Source organism: Canis aureus, chromosome 26 (assembly GCF_053574225.1).
Source record: "Canis aureus isolate CA01 chromosome 26, VMU_Caureus_v.1.0, whole genome shotgun sequence".
Classification (NCBI taxonomy): Eukaryota; Metazoa; Chordata; class Mammalia; order Carnivora; family Canidae; genus Canis; species Canis aureus.
Window position 1 is genome coordinate 8180770 of NC_135636.1, and position 15617 is coordinate 8196386.

General features: G+C 40.3%; 1 protein-coding gene across 10 annotated transcripts in view; it reads left to right on the forward strand.

Annotated features, from left to right (window-relative positions):
• RALGAPA2 (Ral GTPase activating protein catalytic subunit alpha 2) overlaps nucleotides 1-15617 on the forward strand; it is a 321681-nt gene that overhangs the window by 80150 nt on the left and 225914 nt on the right. For all 10 annotated transcript variants that reach the window (XR_013364745.1, XR_013364747.1, XR_013364748.1 and 7 more), the window contains 4 exons: nucleotides 721-836; nucleotides 4061-4199; nucleotides 5926-6125; nucleotides 12597-12824. Coding sequence is in view for 2 of the 10 variants with exons in the window: in XM_077871986.1 (XP_077728112.1) it covers nucleotides 721-836; nucleotides 4061-4199; nucleotides 5926-6125; nucleotides 12597-12824 (683 nt within the window). In the remaining 8 variants the exon portion in view is untranslated. The remainder of the gene's footprint in view (nucleotides 1-720; nucleotides 837-4060; nucleotides 4200-5925; nucleotides 6126-12596; nucleotides 12825-15617) is intronic.

Below are 15617 nucleotides of genomic sequence, written 5' to 3' on the forward strand. Positions count from 1 at the left end.
TCATAGATGGGTTTGTTTGGAGGAGGAATTACTACCTGTTCATATTCACAGTGAAGTCTTACAGACATTAGAATTGAAGTTATCAGAGCCTGTCTTATATGAAATGGTGACAGGAGAAATTTACTGAAGTAGTGGAAACAGGAATGGAAGGGAGCGGACAGATGTTGGCAATAGCAGGAAATAGAGACACATGGTGCGTCTGGAGTGTTTTAATGGCTCTTAATGACATTTAAATCTGCCATCCAGAACTACTGTTCATTGTCCTCATCATGATTGTTTCATGAGTGGACATTGGTCTGCTCACCCATGCTCTTTTTTGCCAGCTGTGTATTTTCATGCAGCATTCATGGAGGGACAGTAGTGGCCTCCTGGGAGTATTAATGGCAGCCAGTTATATCCTGTGAGTTTTCAAGAAACTTGCCGGTTAGGGCCATTGATTTATTAATGCATATCACTTTATTGCTCAGTGGCAGTCACTTGATCTTAGGCTGACCAAAGCAGAATTTGAAAGAGAAAAGAATGGTTCAGAGAGAGAGGTGGCTTCATGGACATTTACACAGTATTTCTAAACCCTTGATGCACACTGACCTGGAGTATAGTGTGAGCCAGTTCCAGTGGAGGGATAGATGTATTCTAATAGAGGCCATTAAAAAAAAAAAAAAAAAAAAAAAAACCCTTTTAACTGTGGTGAAAGAGCTCTTCTTGTTTTCCATTCTGCAGCAAAGATATATCCAGAAGAAATCACTCCACTACTGCCAGCCATATCAGGGGAAAAGATTGCTGAGGACCAAACATGCTTTTTTCTTCAAATACTGTTGAAGTATATGGTTATTCAGGTAAGAGCAAAATCGTGGATAGCTCAGTAAAGATCTTACTCTCAGTGGGAAAGAGAAAACATGGCTTCTTTTCTTCCTGCTCATCCATATTTTCTATCTTTGCTTTTTCTTTGAGGAGATGATACACCACTAGAAATAGATATGTGCCAGATGATATCAGTAAAGACCTGGCATACGTACTGTTTTGTTTGAGTGCGTATGTAAAGGAAAAAACTCAGTTCTCCATCTACTTTCATATTATTACCACATTCACACGGAACACTTCACTTCTGACACTAGTGGTTCCCGAGTGTATGAGTTTTTCCTGCCACCAGGTGACTCTGCAACACCAGCAGGGTGTCCTGTAGTTTAACTCAGCTTTGACACTGTCTGCCTGGAGATGGCATCAGATCCCACAGGTTAAGGGCTCAGTCCCATGAGACTGTTTCATCACATTCATCAGGTACCCGTCACAAGTAGGAGGGCCCCAGGTTACCCATAGCTTCTGTACAACTTGGCTACAAATCAGAGGTTCCCACAACTCCTCCTCAGGTTCAACTGATTTGCTAGAGTGGCTCACAGAACACTGGGAAACGTTTGTTTTCATTTACCAGGTTATTAAAGGATATGATAAAGGATATAGATGGACAGACTAATGAAGAGACGTAAAGGGCACAGTCTGGGAGGGCCCAAGCCCCTGAGTTGGGGTTCATCACCTTCCTGGCACACAGATATGTTTACTCACCTGGAAGCTCCCTGAAACCCCTGCTACTGGGATTTTTATGTAAGGCTGCCTCACATAGACATATACCATCTCCAGCCCCTCTACCCTCTCTAGAGGAATGGAGGAGTTGGGGTGGAGGTGCTGAAAATTCCAAGTTCTAATCATGGCGTGGTCTTTCTGGTGACCAGCTTTTAGGAGTCCTCTGGGAGCCCACCCAGAGTTGTTTTATTAGAACAAAAGATGTTCCCAGTGCCCTTATCACTTAGGAAATTACAAGGGTTTTAGGGGCTCTATGCAAGGAAATGGGAGCAGAGACCATATGTATTTTCTGTTATCTCATAGTATATTAACCTATTTTTGCCTCTTTGCTCCTTCCTGACCCCTGGTTTCTGTGCTAGCAAGGCAGGATGGAGGAGGAGGTAGGCTCAGAGCTGTGCGGGCAGATGAGGAACAGGCAGAGCAGGCAGGAAGATGTGGACAGAAGCATACGGAGGTATCTCTTTGTGCTGTCAGCACAGGCCACCTTGATGTCACATGTCCTTCTCTCTGATGTTTACTAACTGAACACAGAGTTAATATCATTAGTTATGATTTCAGTAGGTGATCCCTGTCTCCTAGTCTACATTTCTGATATGGTTCAGAGAAAAAAAAAAAAAACCACACCACTGAATTCTTTTCTCTCATGAACACTTTTCTTGTCCCTAGTCCTGAGTTCTTCCTGGGAACTCTCTGTCCAGTTTCTGTGTCCTCCTCAACCAAGTTTGTTGACATTCTAATCTCTGCTCGGTCCACTTCCTCATCCAACACTCACTGTTGCCTGCCTCTGCCCTGTTACTGCTAAGATGGAGGCCCAAGGCCATGAAGGAGGTTGAGTGGTCAAGTGCAGAGAAAGGACACTTTAGTTTTTGCCTTACTTAATCTTTCAAATGATCCAACAGTGACTATACTTTCTTCGTGATAGTCTCTCCCCCCATAGTGTTTTCTTCCTTCTCTCCTCCTCCCTTTCTTCTTACCAGTTTTCTTTAGGGGACTGTTTTGTTTCTCTCTGCTGTTCTTCAAGATTCAGTACTTACCTCCCTTTCTGACTACTCTGTCCTATTGGGCGATCTTGTCTGCTCTCCTCTCCCATTTCCTTTAGCCTATACTAGAAACATAAGGACTCCAGAATCCTGAGAGCAGACTGTGGTATTGTGTTGTCTTCTGGAAGCTGCACGTTGTGGCCCTGTTGGGGCCACCTGCATCTCTAACTCCATCTGCTCAGAAGTGGTAGGGCATTCCATCTGTCCCTGGAGATCAGCATGAAATATTGAGAACTTTGATGTGTTGGGGCACTTCAGTCTCATTCTAGATGTGTCAGTAATGAGCCGTGCAACTTCAGATGTCACATAATTCTCAGAATCCCACTGGAGGAAGGATGCTGGTGATATAGGGTAGGGATTTTTATGGAGACCGTGAAACCCCTGAATCATGTGCAGAATTGTTTGTGCATGCTCATCCCCCTCTCCTTCCCTCCCTTCTCTCTACTGAGTCCTCAGAGCAAGTTTCTCCCTTAGCTCACCCCTGAGAACTTCTGACAGGTTACTGACACGGAGCCCCTCTGCCCCTAGGGCAGCCAAAGCCCCTCATCCCTTGAACTCAGATGCTGCACAGATGTTTCGATTTTCTAAGTGGGCTGTGTCATGAAGGAAGTTGGAAAGCTTTGCTTCAGAGTGCTGTGTTTTAACAAGTATCAAGAACCGGTGACAGGTGTAGCTGGACTGGTAGATCTGCTTATCTTAGCTCTTGGGTTGCTTTTTATTTTTTATTTTTTATTTTTTTTAAAATTTTTATTTATTTATTTATGATAGTCACAGAGAGAGAGAGAGAGGCAGAGACATAGGCAGAGGGAGAAGCAGGCTCCATGCACCGGGAGCCCGACGTGGGATTCGATCCCGGGTCTCCAGGATCACGCCCTGGGCCAAAGGCAGGCGCCAAACCACTGCGCCACCCAGGGATCCCTTGGGTTGCTTTTAATAAGGACAGTACACTTTCCAAGTTTCTGTACCTTTGCCTTCTGATGATACTGATTTTTCATGTAGGTAACATTAGATGAAATCCTTGTAAGGGATTATTTCCTTAATTCCTGATTATTATAAATGGCCCTTTTCCAGTTTTTTTTTTTTAAAGTACTACATTACATCTGACTTAATGTTTTAAGGGCAGAAGGAATGTTAAATCATTATAGAGAACATGTGGAAAAAACTATAGGAATGATGAGTAGAGCAAGGTTAGAAACATACCATTGGGTGACTTTTTAAAAGTAGTAAAAACATCTTTAACATGGTTACCATTGTGTTTTGAAGTATTCATTTTTCTCATCATTTGATTTTTAAGACATGATTTCATTATGTGATTGTTAACTTGGTCAAGTTTTTTTTTTTTTTTAATTTAGGGTAGGAATTTTTATAACAGCATTTCAGTTTAGTGTACATTAAGTTGAAATGTAAATGTACATATGTTCTTTCCCACATATTATCCAAAGGCTGCAAGCTTGGAGTGGAAGAATAAGGAGAATCAAGATACTGGTTTTAAATTTCTTTTTACATTGTTTCGAAAGTATTATCTTCCTCATTTATTTCCATCATTTACTAAGTTAACAAACATCTACAAACCCATACTTGGTAAGTACTGATTGCACAATGTCTAGAGGATGTCCACAGGGAAGCTGTCCAGTCTCTTTCAAAGTGACCTTTGATTATTTTTAAGTAAAATAGTCATTTTATTCCTAAATTTAATGGTAACATTATTGTAGGAGGTTTAAGGTTTCCTAATAAATTATTTCCTAATAGATGACTTTACCTATTTGTACAGACTAAGGGGTACCTCAACTTATAGCGATAAAGGGGAACTGTGGCTTCTGTAATCAGAAAAAATTTGACATGTGTCATGATTTTTTGGTGTAGTAATATTTAAAATCTTTTAATGTTAAAATAAAACTTGCATTTCCTCTTATGAATGGTAGAGTGTGATGACTCCAGACCTTGCTCAGTGGCGAGGCAGGCCAGCCTAGGTCATATAGCTGCCCACAGTAGGCCCTTTCTTTTATACTGGATCTTTCATTCAACAGATGCTGATGTTTGGGCAACTGGGCAACCTATGGACAGTAAGCCTCAGAAAGGAAGGAAACATAATGGAATTTCTAATTTAGCTGCTAAAGTTTTTCTTGTATGATAAATGAAGGCTCACAGACAGAAGCACCCCTTAGATTGGTGGCAGAGGAGTGGGGGTGGCGAAGGCAAATTTTCCTCTCCTTATTATTTTAAAGTAGTGAAATTAGTTAAAATGAATAATCAGGAACAATTTTGGAGGGGAAGAGGTCACAACAGACATTAATCCATCTGGGGAATGTGGACTAATTCAATTGTCTTTGGGATTTATACACATACACACGCACACGCACACACGTGCATGTTTGGATAAAGGGGAAACAGCAGAAGCTTGGTGCATTTTGAAAGATGTAGAAATACTAACCTTTAGAGGTACTGGGATAGATATGTATTTTGTTAGCTATATATATGTAGATATTTTTTTCAGAATTTGTTTCTGATTTTATAGTCTATATTCACTGTGAAAAACACAATATACTTTAATATGCTGAAATTAAAAGTTATTTGTTGAGAACTTGTCTGCCTCATGTAAGTACCTCCAGGTATGTAAAAAGTAAGAGAGGTGAACATGCAGCAAGTAGTATCTCAAATCCAATACTGTGTAATTTTTTTGGTATTGATTATGGAATTTAAAGAATGAGAAAGGGACTTCTTATTAATTCTTTGAAAATGGTGGTATCTGATACCTCAAAGATGAATTCTTTCAGACATAAAGTAGATTATACTGATTCTATTCTTTGGATTCATCTAAAGGGAAGAGGATATAAAACTAAAGTCCCATGGATTTGATTAGTGAAGTATTGGATGTTAAAATACCTAAAATGATTAAAATAATAAAATAGCTTAAATGATGAAAAATGTCCAAAGATGCTTTTAGATTTGTTTCAGCCATAAAATAAGATTAATTTAATTATAATGTATGTGAAAAGATTTTTATTATGATCTCATATCATTTCTCAAATTTGTTAAAAAGAGTTATTATCTGAGTACTTCCATAGCTGTATGTCATAGTTACAACAAATAAACAGTAACAGTAGTCACTGTCCCATATTGGTCAGATTGCGAGGCAGAATCAGAAAGAAGCACGTCTACCAAAAGGTGTCATTTTAAATAATTTCTGGCTCTTTAATTTTGCTATTCAGACACCAATTATATATCTGCTTAGTTAGAAACTGAACCAGTTGTGCCATTTGTGGGGGTTACACTCACTATCCTAATCATATGTTCTCTTTTCTTCCAGACATCCCCCATTTGAGACCAAAGCCAGTGTATATTACTACAACTCGAGACAGTGAAAACATTTACAGTACAAAAATTCCATACATGGCAGCTCGTGTTGTTTTTATTAAATGGATTGTAACTTTCTTTTTGGAAAAAAAGTATCTAACTACAACACAAAACACTAAAAATGGAGTTGATGTACTACCCAAAATTATACAGGTATGTCATTCATCTTCTTATCTTTTACTTAGGTAAAAGTTCACTAACACATACCAAAGTAATTTTTAGGGTTTTTGGTTCTTAAAGGATGTTAGTTATAGGAATTGGTTTTATTGGTGGGCTCTGTCTGTATTGCTGAGGTATCAGAGAGAGCTCTGAGGTAGCACTTGCAGTGCTCTGTTGACATTGCCATGACAAGGCAATCTTGGGGGCTAAGGAGACATTCTGAGAAGATGGCTGTTGTGCACACACTCCTGGCTTCCTCTCATTTTCCCCCTTTTGCTCAAGTACCAGTGACCTCGGAGCATAAGACCAGGGATCTGTGTTGCCGTTACCAATCCCCAGCACTAAGAAGGCCCTCAGGAGACATGCAGGTGGGCCATGGGAAGGGCCTGTGAGACTGCTAAGTCCCCTCTTGGGATCTCAGGGGAAGGAGTAGAAGAGCATCTCAGGATTTTGGGGTGCCATGATGGGATCCCGAGAAAAGAAGGTTGTCTCTCTCTGAGGTCTTCAGTAAAGACCTCTTTCTGTGTGGGGCCCATGGTGTATCTTCCCTCTCTTGTGGGCCTTGGTCACAGACAAATGGGGCTTTCCCAACAGGCTGAGTTGCTTAGGGAGTTTGCACGCATAGAGCAGGAGCACTTGGGGAAGTTTGAGAGCAAGTGCTTCATGGCAAGGACATGGTTTTATGCAGAAAATGTGGTCCACTCACAGCAGGTTTGCTGATGCCCTGGAGTTCCTAGAGCATGACTAGGCCTGAGCTCAAGAGTACACACACCGGGGATCCCTGGGTGGCGCAGTGGTTTAGCGCCTGCCTTTGGCCCAGGGCGCGATCCTGGAGACCCGGGACCGAATCCCACGTCAGGCTCCTGGTGCATGGAGCCTGCTTCTCCCTTTGCCTGTGTCTCTGCCTCTCTCTCTCTCTCTCTTTGTGTGTGTGACTATCATAAATAATTAAAAAAAAACATTTAAAAAAAAAAAAAAAAAGAGTACACACACCAGAGTGACAATTAGCCTGTTGATGGAGGAGCACCAAGCAGGTCCAGAGCACGTGGCCTCATTGATAAGAACTAACTAAAGAAACTTATTTTCAAAGAAATCTGAGGGGGATACAATTGTAGTAAGAGCAACAAAAGACTTACTGAAGGTTTTAAAAGAAAGCTTTGGGGTGCCTGGGTGGCTCAGTCGGTTAAGCGTCTGCCTTTGGCTCAGGTCATGATCCCAGGGCCCTGAGATTGAGCCCTGCATTGGGCTTCCTGCTCAGCAGGGAGCTTGTTTCTCCCTCTGTCTGCCACTCCCCCTGCTTGTGCTTGATCAAGGGTGTTCTTTCTTTCTGTCAAATAAATTTTAAAAATCTTTAAAAAAAAGAAAGCCTTAAAAAACCTTAAGTTCATTAGTTTAAGATTTTTTTTTTTTTTTTTAGTTTAAGATTTTAATAGGTAAAATGGAGATGGTAAGAACAAAATTGATTTTCCAAAGGAATATCCCACAACACTGAGAAAAAATTCAAAGCACTAGAAATCGGAAATGAATAAATAAGCGCAGAGGTCAGGTCCAGATCCACCTTCCAAGTATCATGAGGGCAAAAGGAGAAAAAATCAGATGTGAAATTAAACATGCAAAATTTACTTTCTTTCAGCAAAAAAAGTCATGCCTTAGACTAAAAAGGCCTTCAAGTCCCAGGAAGAATTAGCTAAACAGACAAAAAACCTGAACAGACATAAACCTATTTGACTTTCAGGGATTAAGAAGAAATTATCAAAGTTCCAGACAGAAACTACAAGTTCCCTCTAGAAAATGGGACAGAGTAGCATTGAATATCAAATCTAATCTATAACCCTGAGAGCTAAAAGAATTGTTGATGGGTCTTTCTCTCTCTTTTTCAGAACCTTGCTTCATGCTACATATGGAAGCAGATGTCAGATTGATTTAACTTCTAAATTGATTTAAGGCCTAGATATAAAAACAAAATGATAAAGAATTTAGGAAATAATCTAGGGGAAGGTATAAGTTTGGGAAGTGGTAGGGATAAGACCCACAAGCCATAGAAGAAATGAGATTCCACTTCATTTTAAAATTTTGAAAAGATTTTTACGTAAAAAGATCGAGTAAAGCCACACGCAGGCAACAGACTGTGAAAAGCATCTATAACATCAAAGCTGTTAAAGGAGTTCATGCTTCTGGTATGTAGAGAGGGCCTACAAATTGATAAGACAAACAGTCCAATTGAAAAACAGACAAAAGGAGATGAAAGACAAGTTCACAGAAAAGGAAATAAAAATGACCCTGGATTTCACTATGAGCCAGGGAACACTGTTGATTCTGGGCCATGTTGAGAGACCTTTATTCACCCATCAGATAAACAAAAACTAAAAATCATCAGGTAGACACAAATTTGTATGAAATCACATATAAGAAACTCAGTCACACTCTTTGATAAGTTTTACATTGTATCTTGTGTGAACGTTAAGACATTCAAAACAGTCTATTTAGAGGCTATGACTTCTTCCTACCTGGTTTCAAAATTTCAGAAAACTGTCACTATATTTATTGAAAGTAAGTTTCTCATTCTTGAAAAATACATTTGGATGATGAGAAGTGGCGAGAATAGCAAACTAACCACTGATTCAAGATTCTAGTTTTTTTCCTTAGTTGGTTATTCACGCTCATGAGTCCTCTACTTTTATTATCTGATTTTCTTAGTGTTATAAAAGTCTGACCTCCTGAATCAGTTCTGATGGTTGTATCATCCTAACAGAAAAAAACTCTGTAACTCAAACTGTCTTAAAGATAAAAAAAGAAGTATTTTAATCTCATAAAGAAGGAGCTCATGGCAGGGCTGGCAGCGCATATGGTTTATTCACACTCTCTCCATGATTTGCTACAGTTTTCCCTACTCTGCCCTTTCCCTCTGGCAAGTTTGTTTTTGGCTTCCCTGCCAAATATAACATGGCTGCCAACAGCTGGGGCACTGCCTTCCTTGTTCATGTTCAGAGACAACCCAGAGATACAAAGCCCTTCCCTTTTGTCTGGGACAATCTAGGTTACCTTCTGGAACAGTAATAAGGCACTGACTGACTTACAGCTGGCTATGACCCAGGAGGCACATAACTGGCTTCCAAGAAACAGAACACTTTGTTGGTACTGTGGATAGGGCCAGCTTCCTGTGAATCACCTGGGCTGCAGGGGAGGAGGTACAGGGAGCATTGGGGTTCCATTGGGGTGGGGGAATGGATGCTGGGCAGACAGCTGTCCAGGCCCAGGTCTACCACCCTGCAGATGGCCTTGCCTAAAAATGGTTGCTGCCATTGTTTAGACTCTCAGTATGCCTCACAGTGAGTTGTTATAGTAGTTTTATAGTGCCACTGTAGCAAATCACAAACTTTCAGTGGCTTGAAACAACAGAAGTTTATTATCTTGTAGTTCTGGAAGTCAGAAGTCCAAAATCAGTGTCAGTGTGATAAAATCAAGGTGTTGGCAGGTCTGTGTTCCTTTTGGAGGCTCTAGAGGAGAATCCATTCCCTGGCTTGTGGCTCTTCATCACGTCACCTTTCCTCCCTGTTTCCATCTACACATTGCCTTCTATGTCTGGTCCTCCTTTCTCCTTATGGATCCTTGTCATTACACTGGGACCACCCAGATAATCCAGGATTATCTTTCCCTCTCACACCTTAATTTAATCACACCTGCTAAATCCCATTTGCCAAGTAAGTAAGATACTCAGAGGTTTTGGGGATTAAGGCATGGACATCTTTGGGGTGGGGGGGGTCGTCGTTATTCAGCTGACCAGTTGCCTCCTGTGCTCCCTTCCATGCCTTATGGCTGTGTTTCCCACCTCATCTCACATGTGTCTGCTGCATTCCTCTCTTCATCTTCATTGTGCATGAGAAAAAGCAATTTAAACAATTGAATATTACATTTTGGAGACTGAGTTGCAGGAATAAAAGCACATATAATTTCATTTGTCTCCTGAAAGTTTTTTTTAAAAAAGATTTTATTTATTTATTCATAAAAGACAGAGAGAGAAAGGCAGAGACATAGGCAGAGCAGGCTCCAGGCAGCGAGCCTGATGTGGGACTTGATCCTGAGACGGTGGGATTACACCCTGAGCCAGGGGCAGGTGCTCAACCGCTAAGCCACCCAGGCATCCCTGTCTCCTGAAAGTTTTTATTTGGAATCTCAAATTTAATATAATTTTGCCTATTTAAAGTGAATATTATAAGTCAATTGATTCGAAAATCTCTTTTCAAAGGATTTATTACTCTTGTAAAAGCCCTTCAAAACAATATTTTAAGTGCTATTTCCAAATAGAGTTTACACTTTTGCCAATATTATTTTAAAGATCATGTTTGAGGATTTTTTGGTGTGTTTTTTTCCAAAGTGAATTTGCCTCTGGATCTAAAACTAATTAATACCTTTAACAGTATTTTTCACCAGGGAGGAGAGGAATTAATATATCTTCTAGGCTAAAGTTTCTTACTACTTGGAGAATCTGGTATAACAGATATTCATGGGAGAACGAAAATACAGTTGCTCTTACATCCCATATACTGTGTTGACAACAGCATCAACCTGAGCAAAACTGTTCTTGGTGTATCATTTCAGCTGAAAATGTTTTCGTGAAGTATTATTTAGTCCTTAGTAGTTCATTTTTGTATGAAATAAAAGTACCTCAACCCACTTTAGAGAAACAGAGTGGTGATTTTAAAATTTCAACAGTGACCTTTTTTTTTTTTTTTTACCAGTTCTATAAACATTAATTGACATTAAAACCCATAAACATACCTCTTTACTTAACATTGTTTTAGCTACCTAATTGCTATGTTACCCAATTAGTTATCTAATGACTTCAAAACTTGGTGGCCTAAAACAACCCTTTTGTCATATTACACATTATACTCTTTGGATCAGAAATTTGGGCAAGATCTGGTTGGGCAGTTCTTGTGCTTCATAACGGCATTACCTGAGGTCAGGGGGTGGTGTTCTTTAGTTCAAGGCTAGTTGGTCTAGAGGGCTCTGGATGACTTTATTCAGATTCCTGTTACTTTGATGGGTGCTGCTGGGCCTCCCCTTCCATGCAGTCTCTGTAGCAGGGTTATTGGACTTCTTCCTTAGCTTCTCAGAGCTCCAATAGCAAAGGTTCCCAGAGATGGGAAGTAGTAACTGTCAGCCTCTTGGAGCTGGGCCTGGAGGTGGCACAGGTCTCTTCCACTGTATTCCGTGTGGGTCAAAGGGAAGAGGAGGGTCATAGAATTTGTGATCATTTTTGATTTGCTTAGTATGTACATGGTTTTTTTTTTTTTTCCTTTTTGGCTTGTGGGGAAGATGGGAGTTACTGATAAAAAAAAGTCATAGGTTATTGAGCCACAAGAGACATTAGACTTAATCTAACCTCTATGCTTTACATATTAAAATATATATATATCAGTAAAAATGAGTAAAATTTTATTTTTCTGTGGAAGATAGTTGATGCATCAAAAGGATGAAATAATTTCTATAGGACAACTCATCTCAAAATATGACAGTGCCTTTGATAAGCCACACAGACTTAATAGCTAAGGCATGAAGAGAAAAATTATTATAAATATAATCTTCCATTAATTTTCCCTAGAGATTGCTATTTGGGTATCTGCTTTCAAACTGTCCTTGGTAGTTATGAAATTACTATTTTGCACCTCTCATATCTTACCATTTTTTGTAAAAAATATTCACAGTGGGTAGAATTTTAATGGTATTTGGATTATACTTTTTTGACACTTAAATAATAGTGGCATTTGCAAAAACGAAGCAAAATTATACATGTATAATATTTGGAGGAAACCTTTAATTCTATGGGTAGATAGATGAGAGCAGAAATCCATATTAAAATTTGTGAGTCATCACATGAATTATTTTATTTCTTTGTGCTCTTAAAGTCTTCTAAATATTTAAAATTTGGTAAATATTTCAGTTAAGTTTGAGATTCTGAATATAAAATTCAGATCAAGATTCTTCTCACAAAATACCCTCTAAAGATCAAGACACTCTTTCATCAGGTGTCACTAAGTCTTGTGAATCAAATGATGCTTTCCAATATTGTGGCCACAAAAATTGCACTGAACTTTCAAATCTCTGTGACCATAGAGTAAGTGCTGAATTTAGAGCCCAAAGGTGATCATAGTATAAATTCATTAACACAATTTGTTCTATGATTTTGCAAATGTAAGTTAAAGTTTCTAGGTTGATAAAATTTCACAGCCTCCCTTCATGCAATAATTTAGTATTTTCCTGTTAAAGTAACTGAGCTGGTGAATTGGAAAACTGGTAAGTACAGGTTCTGGAGCCCCTTGTGCTTCAAGCAGGGCTGGTGTCTAGCTGGCCTTGAAGTTGATAGTAATCAGAGTTCTTTTACATAAAGCAAGCTTTCAGTTTCACTAGGCATTCTTGAGTGTCGAAGAGGCTCACTCAGAGGTGGTCATGACTTTCTTCCAGACTGTTGGTGGTGGTGTGGGTCAAGAGAGGGCGCCGGAGCTGGATGGTGGCGGGCCTGCAGAGCAGGACAAAAACCATTCCAACAGCAGCACCTTATCTGACCGAAGACTCAGCAACTCCAGCCTTTGTAGCATTGAGGAAGAGCACCGCACTGTGTATGAAATGGTACAGCGGATTCTCTTGTCAACGCGAGGTTATGTCAACTTTGTGAACGAAGTCTTTCGCCAGGTTAGTTTGTTTGTGTAAGTTCATGCAACTGAAGAGAACTTTGTTCTTGTTCTTTTGCTCATAGTCCTGCAAGAAATACTATTGATGAATTGGGCTACATTACAGGACTGAATTATCCCTCTAATCATGCTTTTATGTGGAGTGTTGCAATTTTTTTTCTTTTATGATTTTTAAAAATTTGGTTTTTGTAAAATTCCTACACATGGAGAAGAAATTTGTTACATGAGCAGATCATTCCACAAATACTGTCATGTTTCCATAAGAAACTTGAAACCCAGGAGTAGGTGGGAAGAAAGCCCTTAGAAAGCACTTGCTGAATACTTATCAACAGATGAATATTGCAAAGAGGAGCCCCAGACTAGTGGTGTTCCAAGGGCCTTATGCAGCTCTCTGGAGGTTTCTGCAAATGATTGTACTTTCCCTGCAAACACACATGGCATGCAAGTGAGATAGAAGTATTTATGACATAAGATTCAGCCATCAGAAAGGATGACTGCCTACTATTTACATTGATGGGCTGGAACTGGAGGGTATTATGCTGAGTGAAATAAGTCAATAGGAGAAAGACAATTACCATATGGTTTCACTTATACGTGGAATATAAGAAATAGCGAAAGGGACCATAAGGGAAAGGAAGGAAACTGAGTGGGGAAAAATTTGAGGAAGACAAACCATGAGAGACTCCTAACTCTGGGAAACAAAGCATTGCAGAAGGGGAGGTGGGTGGGGGGATGGGGCAACTGGGTGAACGGGCACTAAGGAGGGTACTTGATGAGATGAGCACTGGGTGTTATACTATATGTTGGCAGTAATATATTGTATATTTACTGTATGTAAATATTTTTTAAAAAAGAAAGCAAGGGCTTAGGCCAAGATGCTGATATAGCAACCAATGATGGACACTGTGGTGGTGTAAAGAGAGGGGAGTGCAAACAAAGTAGGTGCAAGTGAGGAAGAAGACTGCAGAGATCAGAGGCCGGGCAATGATTAGAAGCTCTGAGTGACACCTGGGGCTGGCTCTGCCCCCCAGGGGACATTGGGCATTGTCTGAAGACATTTTTGGTTGTCACACCTGGGGAGAGGGCAGTGGTACTAGCATCTAGTAGGTAGGAGCCTGATTATCCTATAGGCATAGGACAGAGCCTCTACTACCCCAAGACAAAGAACATCAGGCCCCAAATGTCAGTAGTACTGCCGTGAAGAAACTCTGATCGAGGAAGCAGAACTCAAAGTGCAGTGGAGAGAATAGTAGCTCTGTGGTGTGGGGTGGAGCCACTGGCCATCTGCATCTTGGTACCTGTGCCCTGGGAAGCAGAGCCTGGCTCCTTTGTGAGCATGTGCCTATTTGGGGGAAATAGCTTAGTCCACACGTGAGCACAGAGGTTGAGGCCCTTGACTAGCAGAAACCCGTGGTCTGAGAGGAGACAACAAGGAGTCCTGTACACAAATGAATGGTGTGTGTGCAAGACTTCTAGATGGTGATTAACTCTCTCATTTCTGAGACTTTCATTAAAGAAAAATCAACCAAGAATCAGAGTCCCAGCATAATCCATAGCAAACTGGAGGTTTTACCATATTTTAATGAGTAAAAGTGTTTGGCTTAAAATAATTAGTTTAAGCTTCAATGAAAATTCTCCTTATTTTTCTGGTTCTGTGTCTTAGCACTACTTTAGTTCTTCTCAATCTCTGTGTCTTCTCTGTCTCATTAAAAAGAAAACATATTTATTTGAGAGAGAGAGCTGGAGAGGGAGAGAGAAAGGGAGAAGCAGACTCCCCAGTGAGCAGGAGGCCTGATGCCAACATCATGGGACTCTATCCCAGGACCCTGGGATCATGACCTGAGGCAAAAGCAGGTGCTTAGCCAAATGAGCTACCGAGGCACCCCTCTGTCTCATTTCTTGGCCCCTTTTTTTTGTTTAACCCCAAATTCCAAGGGTTGACCAATATTCTGGACTTGAGCCTTTTCTGTAACTCCACACTTGCCTCCTTAGGGATATCAACTGCTTGTGCAGAGCCAGGAGTCACTGTGGCATAAGACTCCCACTCAAGCCTTTTGTACAGACCTTGCTTCCATACTTGCCTTTTAAAATGCCCACTTGATCTTATCTCACATTATAGTGGTAACCTAAGGGTAATGAGGCCAAAGTTTAGCTTATTTTCTTCTCTAACATCAGCTTCTTCTCCTGACTTGACCACTTCTTTAATGATACTCATGTTCTTACGTGCATATTAATTTTAGCCCTCCTGTGCTCCTCATCTCCTGTTCCTCCTATGAGCGATCACTGAGCAAGTCATGTGGGGGTTTTCTTACTCCCATTCCTTCCTTTTCCTTTGACCATGGTTAGCAGCATGCTCCCTGGAGCCCCACATCTGTGTCATCTCTTTATGAACTATACTGTATATGTCATGCTGCCAAACATTCGTTTATCAAAAGAGTCCATGATTTAAAAATCTACCCTATTCTCTCCATTAATGTTGCCCTATTGTGTTCCTGTTGTACACATGGAAGGTACTTGGTACTATTTAATTTGAGTTGAAATCATCAAGGTCTTAGGTCTTAGAGGGCATATAATAGAGAGTAGAGGCCATATATACTTAATAGAGTAAAGGACCAGATAATATTTCAGGCCTTGATCACGTGGGCTCTGTTGCAGTTACTCAGCTCTGCCTTCATAATGAGAAAGCAGCCATGGACAGTATGTAACAAAGAAGCATGGCTGTGTTCCTAAAGAACTTTATTTTTGAAAATCACCTGGCAGGCTGGATTTGGATGATATGCCATAGTTTTCAGAC